The sequence below is a fragment of the Sinohyriopsis cumingii genome, chromosome 15 (genome assembly GCF_028554795.1).
Source record: "Sinohyriopsis cumingii isolate HCF-2022 chromosome 15, ASM2855479v2, whole genome shotgun sequence".
Lineage (NCBI taxonomy): Eukaryota > Metazoa > Mollusca > Bivalvia > Unionida > Unionidae > Sinohyriopsis > Sinohyriopsis cumingii.
The window spans coordinates 133,752,786-133,767,667 of NC_142975.1; the positions used below are offsets into that span (position 1 = coordinate 133,752,786).

General features: G+C 36.2%; 1 protein-coding gene across 1 annotated transcript in view; it reads left to right on the forward strand.

Annotated features, from left to right (window-relative positions):
• LOC149782811 (Fanconi anemia group A protein-like) overlaps nt 1-14,882 on the forward strand; it is a 293,000-nt gene that overhangs the window by 162,530 nt on the left and 115,588 nt on the right. Inside the window, exons 24-25 of the mRNA XM_089934328.1 lie at nt 2,741-2,843; nt 7,056-7,202. Coding sequence (XP_089790454.1) covers nt 2,741-2,843; nt 7,056-7,202 — 250 coding nt within the window. The remainder of the gene's footprint in view (nt 1-2,740; nt 2,844-7,055; nt 7,203-14,882) is intronic.

Sequence of the window (14,882 nt, forward strand, 5' to 3'; positions counted from 1 at the left end):
TGTACTTGTTACATGATACATAAAGGCATTAGTGTACCTGTTATACTGTACATAAAAAAACATGATTTTTCTCCATTTTAAAGCAGAATTCTGCTTTTCTCTTGACCTGAATCAGATTTTTCTTGATATAGTCTTTTTTTATATCATCTCCGATCTGGATTTTTAAAACTGGTCTGTCCACTCCCATTCCGCAACGACCCTTGTAAATTATTTGTTCCATATATTAGTTAGCACATGAGTCTTGTAAAGAGTATTCTGATTGGTCAAAGGTTTAAATTCATCCAATTAATCTTCTTTTAATGGAAACTGATGGCAATGGAAAGAAGAAGCATGCTTGCAAATCATGGCGTCCTGAGTTGTTGAGAGATACCATGACACGAAAAGTTTAAATAAATGTTTAACAAATGTATTTAAATTGGGATGGCTGGAGCGAAAAGTTGATGGAAATATAGTTGGTCCGTTTATGAGAAAACTGAATGCTTGAGGACTGTCATTTTGTGACCTCTGCAATAAAGATCTGAATTACAGTAATCATGGTTGGAAGAGTTTGGAATGGCACCTACAAAAGAAGCTGCATATGGAAACATTGAAGCTCAGAAGGCATCTGGAAAAAGTGCAATTAATTACTATAAGAAGAAAGATTTCTTGCATGAGAGAACAGATGTAGCCCTCTGTCAGAATATGCGCACTGCATGTCGCCTATACAAGTACCAGCTTGAAAGGAAAAAGGCTATCACTGAGAAGGAGAAGAAATGATTGCACATTGAACTAAAAACGTCAGTGGTGATAAAAAGGAATGCTAAAGAAATCTTTGCCAAAGCCACAAAAAGAGCTCAACTGGCATATCAACAGGTTGTGCCCATTGGACAAAAAGACAAGTGAATGTATGGGATTATTTGTATATAGCTGATGCACTTGGGTGTTTATTTTACAGATTTGTTATGGAAAGAGAGAAGTATAATATATTTGCTGCAAAAATTGAGAAATTATTGTGACTTAATTACAATGTGAACACTGACATGCTCATGAAATAACTTCATTATCAGTGGTATTGGAGAACAAATTCATGTGGCTATAAATATTGTGAAATTATTGAAGTCAAGTTGAACATTTTTGGTAAGTTTATTAGTTTTTAAGATGATTATTTTGGTTTATTTTATGATCATAAGTTGCACCAGGAACAGTTTTTTATGAGTGTAAATTGCGTTTTTGGCAGGGGGTCTTCAAACACCAAACCCCACATAACATTTGTTCAGCTTTTTTTATGGAAGACCAAAATCATGTCTGATACAAGTACATATATTAGTGTACTTGTTATATGATACATAGAAGTATTAGTGTACTTGTTATATGATACATAGAAGTATTAGTGTACATGTTATCTGGTATTAATGTACAAGAAAGTGTGTATTGAGTGTCATCTGATAATGAATGTCATCTGATACTGAGTATGTCAGTTGATAACTGAGTTTGTCAATTGATAACTGAGTTTGTCATCTGATACTGAATGTCATCTGATACTTAGTGTTTCAACTGATAACTGAATCTGTCATCTGATTCATATAAAAATATTCATTTCTGCTTTGCATTTGACTCTGTAAGGTCAAGTGAGCTGATGATATGACCCAGCATCAGTTGAGCATTGTCCATCATGCATTGTCCATTATGCGTCATGTATCTGTCAGCAATTACTCTCTTTAGCCTCTTTTAAAAAACCACTTGACCAATTTAAATCAAACTTGACAGAGAATTCTGGCATGAAGGTTTTTCAGATTAGCGCAAATGATGCTGTTCTGTGATCAGGTATGGCCAACATTGCTAAAAAGAACTATAAACAACTTCTCAAAAATGGTTGAACAGAATTTGACCATATTTGGAAGGAAAAAAAACATAATAGCATGATGGCTTTTCAATTTATTTAATGATCATTAAATATGGATGCTATTACTAAAAGTAGAAAAACTGGTTAGCAGCTTCTCAACAACTGCTGAACAGAGTATCACTAAATTTAAAGGCTTTAAATGTATCAGTGTAATATGCAGTAGTGTTTTTTGGCTCCTCAGCACAAAAGTGGCCATGTAGAGACAACCAGAGGTAAAGTTTGAATAATGTAAATAATGAATCAATGGTGGTCATAAGGAATCAGTTTGTTGGCAGCAAATTTATCTTAATGGTGGTCATAAGAAATCTGCCTTTGGCAAGCAAATTGCATTGATGGTATTCATTAGAAATATATCTGTTGGCACGCAAAATCTAAAGAGTACCAGCATACTTTAAGGTGATACGAGTTCTCAGATGTAATGTTATGCAGTGTAAAACACATATCAGTAATCAATATTGGAATACATCTTTCTGTAACAAAGTATAAACATGTGTGATACAGTTAGAGAGCAATAAAATTACCCTGAGACTGATTAGAAAAGAACAGATTGTGTATAATAGTTTTAAAAGCTAGATGTACATGCAATCAGATATGCATATCCCCCCCCACTTAAGACCTAATCTTTTTAACATGTTTGTCCCAAATGGCAAATAACATACATTCCTCCTCTCCTAAGATCTTTGGAGCAATAAAAGATCAGAATCCTAAACATCTGTGAATGTTCATCAGTAATATAGCATGGCTTAGAATAATGTAAATAATGAAGCAAAATTCTAAAAAAATTGACTTCTGACTGTTGAGGAGAATATTTGTTGTTGGGTTTTTTTTCTTGATGTACCTATATTCTTTGCTTTTTAGGTTTGCTTCCCTGTACCTGCAGTACGTGTTCTGTGCCATAGATGACCCCATTGTGGACTCAACAAACATTTCAGCTGTCATCTTGCCAGATCTAGTGAAGAAGGTAAGCTTATTAATATTAAGGTTATAGGTTCAAGTCACCCTGAGCTAAACACTCGCCCATAAGATTAGTTCTTATATGTTTGACCACTATTCTTTAACTAAAAATTATGATGTCTAGTTGGTTTACTGTTTATAAATGCATCTAAGTAGAATCCAACTGCAAACATACACCTGATTTTTCGCCCTATAATACACCGGCAGATCAGGGTCTTTCTTGATCAACTACTGATTATTACTAACAACTGCATTGACCCAGATCTGCAGGTCCCTTATGTGACAACAGATCTGGGTCTGTGAAGTTAGTTCCAACTTATAATGGAGATTATATAGTATGTCACATGCATATTATGTCACATCTCTGACCCATCATACATCAAAATTCTGATTAGGAGAGTCCAAGTTGGAGTATTTTTGCATTGGCTCAAAAGGCAGGATTTTGAATTGAGAGTTTGGGTGTGAATGCATTTTCATAATTTCAGATCATGCTTATTGCTATAAAACCATTTCACTTACCAACTCAAACTTTTACTCAATGTGCAAAATTTCAAACCCAATGTCAATTTTCATTAATTTCTTAAACTGTTCTTTTAAAGAAGAGAGATTTTTTTATGATATTTAAATTAATTATTCTTGGCTGAACCTTCTTGATTTGTCATAACATTAAAAGTGCATTGATGACAGTTGCAATGGAAGAGCAACACTGGCATGCAAAGTCCCTGTTGTCTATTTTATACTTCTTATTTTCCACAGAAATTTATCATTGAAATGAAACAACTGATCAAAAAAGAAAATGCATCTGCAATAAAAATGTTTTATAAGCATTACATAAGTTAATTTTAGGTCATCTGTTCAGAGGCCATGTAAGGCTTTAGTGTGGCCCTTCATGCTGCATCAACAGTTGCTGTTTAAAACCATTGGACCAATTTTTACCAAATTTGGCATAGAAAATCTTGGTATGAAGGACTTTCAGATTTGTACAAATGATTCTGATCCACCATGAGATATGTTAGTCATTAAAAAAAAATAGTTAAAACCTTTTAAATAAATACTTGTCAAATAAACCTCAGAACAGAATTTGATCAGATCTGGGACAAGCAATCATTTCAAGAAGACCTTTCAAATTTTTACACCTTTCAAATTTTTACAAACTATGCCAATCAACTTTTAAATATGGCCACTCTTTCTTAAAAATAGGAAATCAGTTACTAAAAACCTTGAAATGAATTCTTCTTCAAAACTGCTGAAAAGAATTTGACAAAACTTGCCTAAAAGTATCCAGATCAAGACCTTTCAGGTTTGTACCAATGATGCCAATTTGCCATCAATAGCCACAAAATAATGTATAACATTTTCTTAGGAACCGCTTAACAGAAATCGAGCAAATTTGATAGAAAGCATGTTAGCATAGTGGGTTTTCAAATTTGAACAACTCTTTGATGCTAATCCTCTGTTGAATATGTCAATCATTATTAAAAAAGTAAAAGTGACTTTTTCCCACAAACTGCCTGTCACATTGATCGTATTTGACAGCAAGTATTATGACCTGATGGCCTTTAAAATTTATTCATACAATGTTGGTCTGCCACCAATTATGGTAGCCATTGCTAAAAGAATTTTTTTTAAAACAACTACTCCAGAATTATTGCATAGATTTTTACCAAACTTGACAGAAAGCATTCATCTTTTATCAAGGATGTCAGTCCACCAGATATGCATACATGCCAACCTTTATGCTTTTGGTTTAATCATTTTGTCTTTTTTCATCTAATTATGTCTAAAAACCTGTATATGAACTACTCTTTCTTGGTACATTGAAAAATAAAAAAATAGCAATAAAATTGTGTTGTCATTTTTTTATATATATCTTTAATTCCACACATTTAAATTTTAAAATATTCTTAAAAAGATGGCCTCTGTGGAATCTTATTCTCAGCTGTAAAATTTAAAGGGCAGTACTTTTTATCACTTTGGCAAAAGTAAATCTTCACAGTAGATCGTTTTATGTATGAAAAATAATAGGATGACCAAATAATTGAAGTTTTGTGTATAACAAAATATGATAGATTTAATTAATTATTATTTTTATGGCTTGTTGGTGTATAAAAAATTAAAGGGTAGAAAAAAATAACATGAAATACGGTAACCTGTTATTAATTCCTGCAATACAACTGACAAAGATAAAAAATATCAAGGGGGCTGGAATGGGATAAATGTATGCTTATAATTAAGCACAAATGTTACAGGGTGACCTGGATGCCTGAGTTGTCAAAGGTTGGTCACTGCTATCTCACTTATGTCCACATAGGTCCCAATCTCAAGCTCGGCCAATGTGAATACATGAAAAGGCATTTCAGTAGCTTCTCGTCAGTCTGTGGTTATTCCCAGGTTTTTATTCCACCAGATAAAACTGCCCACCATGTATAGCCTATCATGTACTAAAAAAATGGAGTTAACCCATCATAACAACAACAACAATTATATAAACCAGCCCTACAAATTTTGTATTGATATTTTTCTATTTATTATTTTCTAGAATAGTACTTATACTTATTTACCATAGTGAAATCTAAATTGAATTACCTTTGAGCAAATGGCCTTGTGTTGGTTTATTCTGGCGACATTATGCAGATCATGCAGTCAACCACACGCTTTGATCTCTTGTTTCACCTTTTTCAAACACATATTTTGGAGTATAAAATGGTTTCCTTCCAACCTTTCTGGATATCTCTTATCTGTATTGCACATTCCCCATGCACATCAAAGCATCATTTTGTCAGTACATCTCAAAAATCATGAAAGTCTGTAATGCAGCTTTATTTTCACCACACATTTGTTTGTGGGTAAAACATGGCAGATGTTACCTTAGCACCAGACGCACTTATCCGATTGGAGAATATTTGTTGATTTGATTGACAGGTCGGATCTCTGCATTGAAGTAGCCATAATTTGTTCTCATAGTTTGTTGTTTTTTTTGTTACTATGGGTTTTTTCAGGTTAATCCACGAAATTAAATAAAATGACTCTTTGGTCTCAAACTATGTAACAGAAAGAAGTAAACTCAAAAAGGTTAGTAAAATTCAACAAATAATTGAATTTCTCTTAGTTATAAAATGAAAATTAAGAGAACTTACAATATTGTGCATTAATTCCCAAATAATCCTAAATGTTCTGCCATTCCAAAAGTACAGAATGTTCTGAATGATTTCCAATAAACTTGAATGTGCTGATGTATAGCTAGTCTTGATGTATCACATTGATATAATTCAGAATGTCTTTGGGCAAGTTCCCAATAATCCCACTGTAGTGTTTTAGTCCCAAAAATCAATGAGAACTTTGTATTTCCAAATAATAATTTGAATAAATGATTCCTCTAATTATCGGAACACAACTTAAATGTGATTCCAAAGACTGATATTAAAACACAAATGATTAATTGTTTACTTAATGTTATGCATATTTAATTTGTATTGTTTGTTGGCTATTCTTAACGGTTATATGTTATGTACATCTGTATTTTGCACTGGACCTTCATACGAAACCAAGTTAATGATTTACCTGACCAGTGATATTAATTTCGTAAACAGCATAATATAGCTAATATCTTCAGTGAGAATTGATTAAATATTTGGATCATTATTAATGGTATGCATGTTTACTTCACTCTGAGTTAAAGATACGGTCTTGATTCTTACCTTAGAAACTTCCAGCATGGAAATTTCCTGTTAAATTGACCGTGTATTTCAGAAAATGATAATGCAAGTTAGGTCAGGTTAAGGTGTATATAATTTTTCAACCTAAGAATTATTCATTCATGCCTTAACATCTGAAGCAGAAGCTTTCTTATTTTTGTTTTTAATTTGATTGGATTTATTTATTCAGGCCTTGAACTGAAATGTTTGCAAACATCTTGCTTACCACTTATAACTACAACAAAACTTGGATAGACATTTCATGACAATAGTCAGGTAGACCAAAACTCTACCCTCAATCACAAACAAAGGTCAAGTACACAATATAACTTAAATATACTTTACACTACAAATATACAAACTTTGACTGGCAAAATAACGAATTTAAGTACCCATGAAATTATCTTTTTTTCTCAAAACCACAAAAAAATGAGACCCAAATAAATAAAAGATACCTTAGTATTATTAATTAATTTCCCTTTATATTGAGCATTTAAACCATCTTAATTTATTCTTTCTTTAAGTTTGCCTTCATGTGTACAAGATGTATCCCAGAATTATGTGACCTAGGAGGAAGGATAATACATGAGGATGGAGCTTTTCCCAACAGGGAATGGATTTTTCAACTCTACACTTCTAAGAAATTTCAGCAGATTCTCCAGCAGATCAAGGTACCAACATATTTTCCTTACATCATGCATTTGAACATGTTTAAAATGGTTATTAATTGTGCTCACAGAAACTGATTTTCTTGACCAGCTCTAACATAAAGTATAATATGGGCATTTGTATTGTAGTGTTTTCATTATCAGGTAGCAGGTATCAGTTAACACGTCACTGGCAATAGGTGTGTTTCACCCTGACCAGTTTCAGGATTATGTCTTAATGTTTTGAATTTTGTATAGAGCTGACTTTCACTGTAATGAACTTAGGCAGCAAAAATTTTGAGACATAACAAATGATTAAAGTTCCACAATCTATCCTTCCTTTTTCACTACAAACTTGAATCTAAATAATGAGTGTTGAAGCTACAAAAACTGTCAGTAAGAAGCAGAAAATTGTTTCCCTCATGCTACTTACCTTACAAATTACAGTTTACAAGCTTAGTAAGATGAAGTTTCATTTCGTTGTGCATATCTCATACCTGTCAACTCCTTGAGATGAAAACCTGTACGCCAGACCAATAAAAACCTTGCACAGACCAAAAGAACCTTACACAAAAAAATGTATTTGTTCATTATATCAGATCAACAGTTTCAAAACAACAAATGCCAAACATAAACTAAACACATTTACATAAATATTTACATCTCTGAAAGTTTATTTTATTTTATTCTTTTGATTTTGATTGTGTTGTAACACACACATTACTAAATGCAACACATGCACTCTTTGCAGTTTTCAAACTGTAATCAAGGGTTTTGAAGTCTATGCAGCAGGTGTCAGTGTTTAGTTTACACTGTAAAAATTATGTTAGGGTGTAGGGACTTCCTACAATCTGTATGTATTTTTTTCATCATAGAAAAGGATCTCTCAGTCTGCATTGCTGTGAAGCAAAGTAAGTAGTCGCTGAATAACTACTTTCAGATTTGGGAAGCATATGCCACCAGTACTAATTCTCTGGTTGATAATATCAAGCCATTAGGTACAAAAGCTCCTTTTCTGGATATCATCTGTTAATACAGGCACACACTCATCAAGCAGCATACAGTAAGCCTCAAATTCATCTTTAAGCGTTTCATGATCCAGGGGTGGAGCAACTCAAAAACGTAAATGACACTACTAGTAATAAAAAAGCTATGTGCAAGGTATTTTGAAAAATGAATTTTCAATGTGTAATATTAACTTCATTGGATTTATCATGGTCTCATTATTACATATTTATATTTTTCCATCATAAACCCTAAGATATTATGCCAGAAGCTGTCCAAAAATTGAGATCTAAAAATAAAAAAAATTGCCAAATTAGCAGTCCAGAACCTTATACCTCATAAGATGGTTACCAGTTCTATTAAAAATGCATATCTTGTTCTTTGAAAAGTAATGAATTTATTATATGGCGTGCCCATTTTGGTAAAAAAGTTTATATAAATTTGCTGTGTAACATATATTTCGAGCCATGAGAATGATGTCAGTAATTATCTCTACTACTTTTATCATGCTGTCAATGCATCTTCTTGTTTGGATTACACATCTGACCCACTTAATTCAAAACTTAATTCCAGGTAATGCACATCAGCTCAAATTTTCCAGAATATTTTTAAAAAATGGTTACCGGTAAATCATTGTTCTTTCTAAAAATGTATGCCTAGAGCACATATTTAGCAGAACAAAAGGATAAAATGCAATTTAAATATTTTTTTGTGCTTTTACTCACCTTAAAAAGTCCTCTAAAGTTAAAATAATGCCAGATATGCAAGATTTAGGGTTTTACTTGACATGAAAACCAATAATTCTGTGCAAGACATTATCTTTTTTTTACAAACGGTATGGTGCAAAAAAAAAGATCTGTTTTGATCTCTGGGCCTAATGTTAATTTTCCAAAGCATATTAGTGTTATCCCCACCTTCCTTGTGCATAGCTAAAGAGATCCTGGATCATGCTGAATTTATAAAAAAAGATCTCCACACTCCAGGGATTTAAAATTTTTTTGTTACATCTGTAAAAAAATGTAAATTTTTTTATAAAAAAATACGTACAAAATGGTTGTATGTAAGCATGTACACTGTACCCATACAAGTTGACAGGTATAACATCTACTACTTTCGTTTGTTGTTAATGCCACCAAAAACAGCATGCAAAATAAACCAAAAGGATAGATACTATCTTCATTTTCAACTTTACCACTAGCAGCTATGCAGACCCGGTAGCAATTATGAGCTACAAGATGTACTAGATATATAATCTCATGTGCATATGTGCCACTTCATTGTTTTTTCTATTAGTATAATTCATTATAGAACAAATTGCCCAGTTCACATTGAGAGAGAAAAAATATTAATGATTAGCAGAATGTACAACAGGTCCATACAGGTAAAATTATGTAAACAGACTCAATGAGGCCAGATTTTTTTGATGTAAGCATGGATACTGTATGCCATCAGGTGTACAGAGTAGTTGCCTTTTAAATGATGTATATTACTGATGAAGTACCCATGATTACAAATTGTTGATGGTATGGTCTGTTTATAAGAATATTTATTATGAACAAACTTCAATTAAGTGTTTTTATATCCCTGAACTAAGGCATAGTGTATTATATTATGATGTTGTCCATCTGACCATCCATCCATTAATCCATCTGTTTGTTAGCCCCTGTTGGCTGAGTATTATATTATGATGTTGTCCATCTGACCATCCATTTGTTTGTTGGCCCCTGTTGGCTGAGTAACATGAGATGCTTGCCTTTACAGATCACTATCATCATATCACCTGTCTCCATCAGTTCATGTCTTGGCTCGGCCATTGTCTAACATGATAAATCTTGATAGCAGTTCCTATGGGTCATTGGTTTTTCCTAGGTTTTTCCAGGGTTCTTCCTTCACCAAATATATACTAGCCACCATGTATCATCTGCTTAAAAATAGTTTTAATAGCTGCAATAACTTACCCATGGCTATTGGTTAACTTTCTTTTTCATGCCCACCAAAAATGCACCATCCATTTGATGTGCATACATTCTCCCATAGAGTGAAGAATTGTCAGTGTGACACATTTCCTCGTGTGACTCGCCTTGTCCTTGATATGTTATGTGCAAAACAGCCACAGATTGTTCATCTTTTTCAAGGACATTGATGTGATCAGATGTGTTCCAAACACCAGAGAAAATGTAGTTATAGCAGTGTTTTTAACTGCAATTGTGGCCTGGCCTCTACAATAATTATCTCTGATGGTGTTAATTATGTGATTTTTTTTCCAAATCTTTACGTGGTAACCTGTACCCTCTTGTTTTGGTTCTTTCTGGGACTTGAGCTTACTTCGTATACACCCGGAGGGCTTGGATACACTTACTATCAAAATCATTTTATATCTAGGTATGGGTAAGTCATTATGCAAGAAATAATGACAGCTTGCTCACTAGACGCTACATGTAATTCAGTCTAGATTGACACTGCAGGAACCACATCATATACATTGTCTATACTAGATATTTGATTTGACATGTTGAATTTTAATCATATTGTTATTGTATGTATGCATATTTCCTTTTTCCAATAAAAGTTGTATAAAACAGTAGAGAATTCTTTCCACTTACCCAAAGAAAGACTGGAATATGTATGCTACTGTTTACTGTCTATAGAAATCACAGAGGTGTACTCTGTATGTGGTACATAAAAATAAGGTGAGTTTTATGTGACATTATAAATATTTTAATTTATTACTATATTAAGGAATAATGTCAACACAGTCTCTGGGAAAGTGTGGCCACAACAAGTCTTATTGGGACACTCATCCAGACTGTGTTAAATGTTCCAAATGTACAATAAAAAATTCATTGTACATTTTGTAAATCATGGCCTGCAGATTCCAGCTGTGCTTATCAGCAAAACAAGAAACATTATTCTCCTTCCTCAGAATTTTCCAGCTTCTGTGTTACTGAAAATAAAGGGTCTTCTGACCGGAATACCTCCCAGCACATCGCTATCTCCCATTGAAAAGAAGAGACAATGACCATGTAGCAGAGTGTTGCTACCTCCCATGGGGGAGATGCACTACTTATCCAATAGTGTGTTGTTGCCTCCCATTGTGGAGGATATGCATCACTCATCTTGTGGCATGTCACTGCCTCCCATTAAGGAGGAGATGCACTGCCTATACTATAGCATGTCCCAGCCCGCTTTGGTGGAGGAGATGCACTGCTCCTCTCATAGTATGTCGCTGCCTCCCATCGAGGAGATGCACCACCACCACCCTGTCAGAGGAAGTGTGTCACACCCTCCCAACAGGAGGGATCAGCAACACACCTTCCTTAGTGTTGCATTAGTTGATGATCCTGTTTCCTCTGATCATCACACTAAAGCCTCACACTATGGGGATAGGGTTTGGACTGAGTTACCCCCCTCTACCACCTCATTATGAACATTGGAGTCCAACCAGCAGGCTCAGACTAGGTTAGGGGATAGGTATCCCCCCCCCATTCTTATTATCCCAATGAATCCCTATGGGATGTGTGGCCTTCCACCTCAGGGGCCTTGATCATGCATTTCCTCTTGAGTTTTTGGATCTTGCCCTCATAACAGAGGTGATACTGTGGCTTGTGGTCTGCCCCTATCTCATCACCGGGTGGAAACCATTCAGAAGGCTAGAGGCATCTTCCAGGAATCACTGGCATTGTCGTCTCTCTCTAGTTCTTGACACTCTTTCAGCTCCTACTGACTGTGTTGCAGTATGGGATGTAGCGCATAGTGTTCCTATACCCTCTTCACCTTCCAGGGACTTAGTGATACCGACACACTCTCCAGCTCAGAGCGTCCTCGATGATGCTATCTCCATTGTGGTAGACTCTAATGAGTTCAACATGGAGGAAGCACAAGTGATGCCTGCTCTTATGCCCGCTCCTTCATCTCTGTTAGATGTGGAAGAGGAGGTATGATCTTTTGACAAGGCAATAAATGATGTCTGTCTCCTCTTACCTCCTGATGTGTGCCCCAAGCCTGCTGCACAGCCCCAAAAGATCCTTTCCAGTCAGGAAGAGATCTCGGGGGCTGAACCTCATCCAGACCTCTTCCTTCATCATTGTTCTATAATTGAGGAAATTGCTGGTTTTTACAGACCAAAATATTAATCAGCAACATCGAGGGTGGGCTGCTCCCCCATCAATGTTGTGACCCTTGGTCTCTTCTGCCAGCTATAAGGTACATTCCCAAAAGTGGCCCACGAAAGATCCCCATCTTCATGCTGGTGTGGCCAAGGTGGGTATTTCAAGTGGAGCCTGGGCATGCCTTTCCATTAAAGACCTTGAAACTATGGAATAGAAAGTCTGACTGCTTGTCACCATAACTTCACATGCCGACCTCTTCTCAGCTGCTTCTTTTAGTATGCTGAGAGAAGCATCCTTGAACCCATGTGCCTTTCAGTGCATGCTGGAAGTTGTGACCAAGACATCTCTGCATGCACTTTCTGTTTCTATGGCTTTGTTAGTGGAACTTCTTCATATCCACTGTGACATTGCTTTGGACTCTTAAAAGGTAGTAGTTGATCACATTAAAGACATCCTTAGGTCTGCTCCACTTGAAGCCAAGAGTCTGTTTGGAAGCTTCATTCATACCGTGACATTTCAATACTTGTGGGATCATAAATCCTTCATGTCCACACCTGGCCCATCACAATCGGCCAGGAAGCATGTCAATGTGAATCTAGGGCCTTCTGCCAAGTTCTTCAAGCAGACACATCCATATGGCTCCTAGAAACAAAAAAGAAAACAGATTTGCCCAATGAACCTGGAAAGGAAAAAGACACATCCCCTTCTTTTCCCAAAGGACAGGGTGGGGGACAGCCATATGGACTCCCAGGTATTCCTGTTGGTGCTTGTCTAGGCCTCTTTTCCAAGGTCTGGTCAAGCATCATGGATGATGGTTGGGTACTTTCAATAGTGAACAAGAGGTACCGACTACCTCCTTTATCCAGGACCCCCATCTTTCTTGGCAGTCTACATTGACCTTCAGGATGCCTATCTACACATCCCCTTATTTCCTTCTCACCACAGATATCTCCAGTTTTGCTTAGACCAGGAAGTTTTTAAATCCTGGGTCCTACCATTTGGAATTTCTTCCTCACCCAGAGTTTTCACCCAATTTATGGGTATAGTGACAGGATACTTCTGGTTACTGGGAATACCAATTCTCCAGTATTTTGATGACTGGCTGATCCTCAAATCCAGTCCCTTCATCAGGATAAGTATCACTATTGGTCCATGGCTTTTTGCCCAACCTTGAGAAATCAGAACTCACTCCATTGCAAGACATCTTTTACATGAGGATGAATTTCCTCATAAAACCGAGTCCCACTGGATTGAATCCTGGCCCTGCTGGAGATGCTATGAGCTAAAGCTTCTTTGTCTGCTTAACTGTACCTGTCCCTTCTGGGAACCGTGAATGCTGCTGCCGACTTGGTTTTATTAGGAATGTTGTCATATGTGACTTCTACAGTTCCTCCTTCTCGCAATGTGAAAACTTAACAAAGATTCTCTATCAACACTGATCATTCAAGGACCAGCATTTCATCACCATTTATAATGTTGGATGAATCGGGAAAAATTCATGATTGAAGTCCCCATGCTTGCACTTGAACCCCACTCCTGTCTGTTTCCTGACATGTCAGATTCCAGTTGGGGTGCTCATTTAGAACCGGAGGGCATAATTCTACAGGGACTTTGACCCCTGTCCAAATCATCCCTTCACATAAACAATCTAGAAATGAAGGCTGTATACCTAGTGTTGTAAGGGTGCATTGACAGAGTAAGGGGTCGATGTGTCATGGTCTCCTCTGAAAACACATCCATCATAGCTTATCTCTGACATTAAGGAGGCACACATGCCCCTTTTCTTTGTGTGGAAGTTTGCGATGGGCCATCTCAGAGAATATAACACTCAGAGTTCGGCATATTCCGGGCAAGAAGAACAATTTGGCAGGCAGTTTAATGTCCATAACTGACAGAGCCATCCTCATAGCATAGACTCTTCACCACTTTGTTACAGGTTAGAGAGTCCCTTTTCTCGCTGTGAGGTATGCCCCTAGTGGATCTATTTGCAACTAGGCTCAACAACAGACTTCCATTTTACCTTTCTTCTGTCCAGTGGGATTGGCTGTTCACTTATGGCTTTCCACTCTTCCAACTGATTCCTCAAGTTCTACAAAAGTCAGAACTTCCACTGCTCAGCTCATTCTCATAACCCATCTGTGGCCTCAGCACTTGTGGTTCAGTGATCTTCTAGACTTGTTGATCGCTTGACCCCGGTCTCTTTCTCTCAGGAGGGATCTTCTTTCACAATATCAGAAAACCCTCCTCCACAACAGCCCAAAAATTCTTCACTTTATGCTTGGCTCATCTCAAGCCATCTCCCCATCAGAACAACTTTTTGGGCTGAGTTTCCAGTGGCTTCTTTCAGGCCAGGAGAATTTCTACATCCATGGTCTATGCCAGGCGGAGAATCTTCTGTGATTGATGTAGTAGGGAACATGTTGATCCTAGCTACCCTGCTATAACTTCTGTTGCTGATTTCCTTTTATTTCTCCTTGAGAACAAAAAATGCTCTGTATCCACTATCAAAAGTAATAGAGCTGCCATTTCAAACACACTTAAATTCTCTCAATGCACAGTAATTGGCTTGGATTCACACCTTACCAGTCTT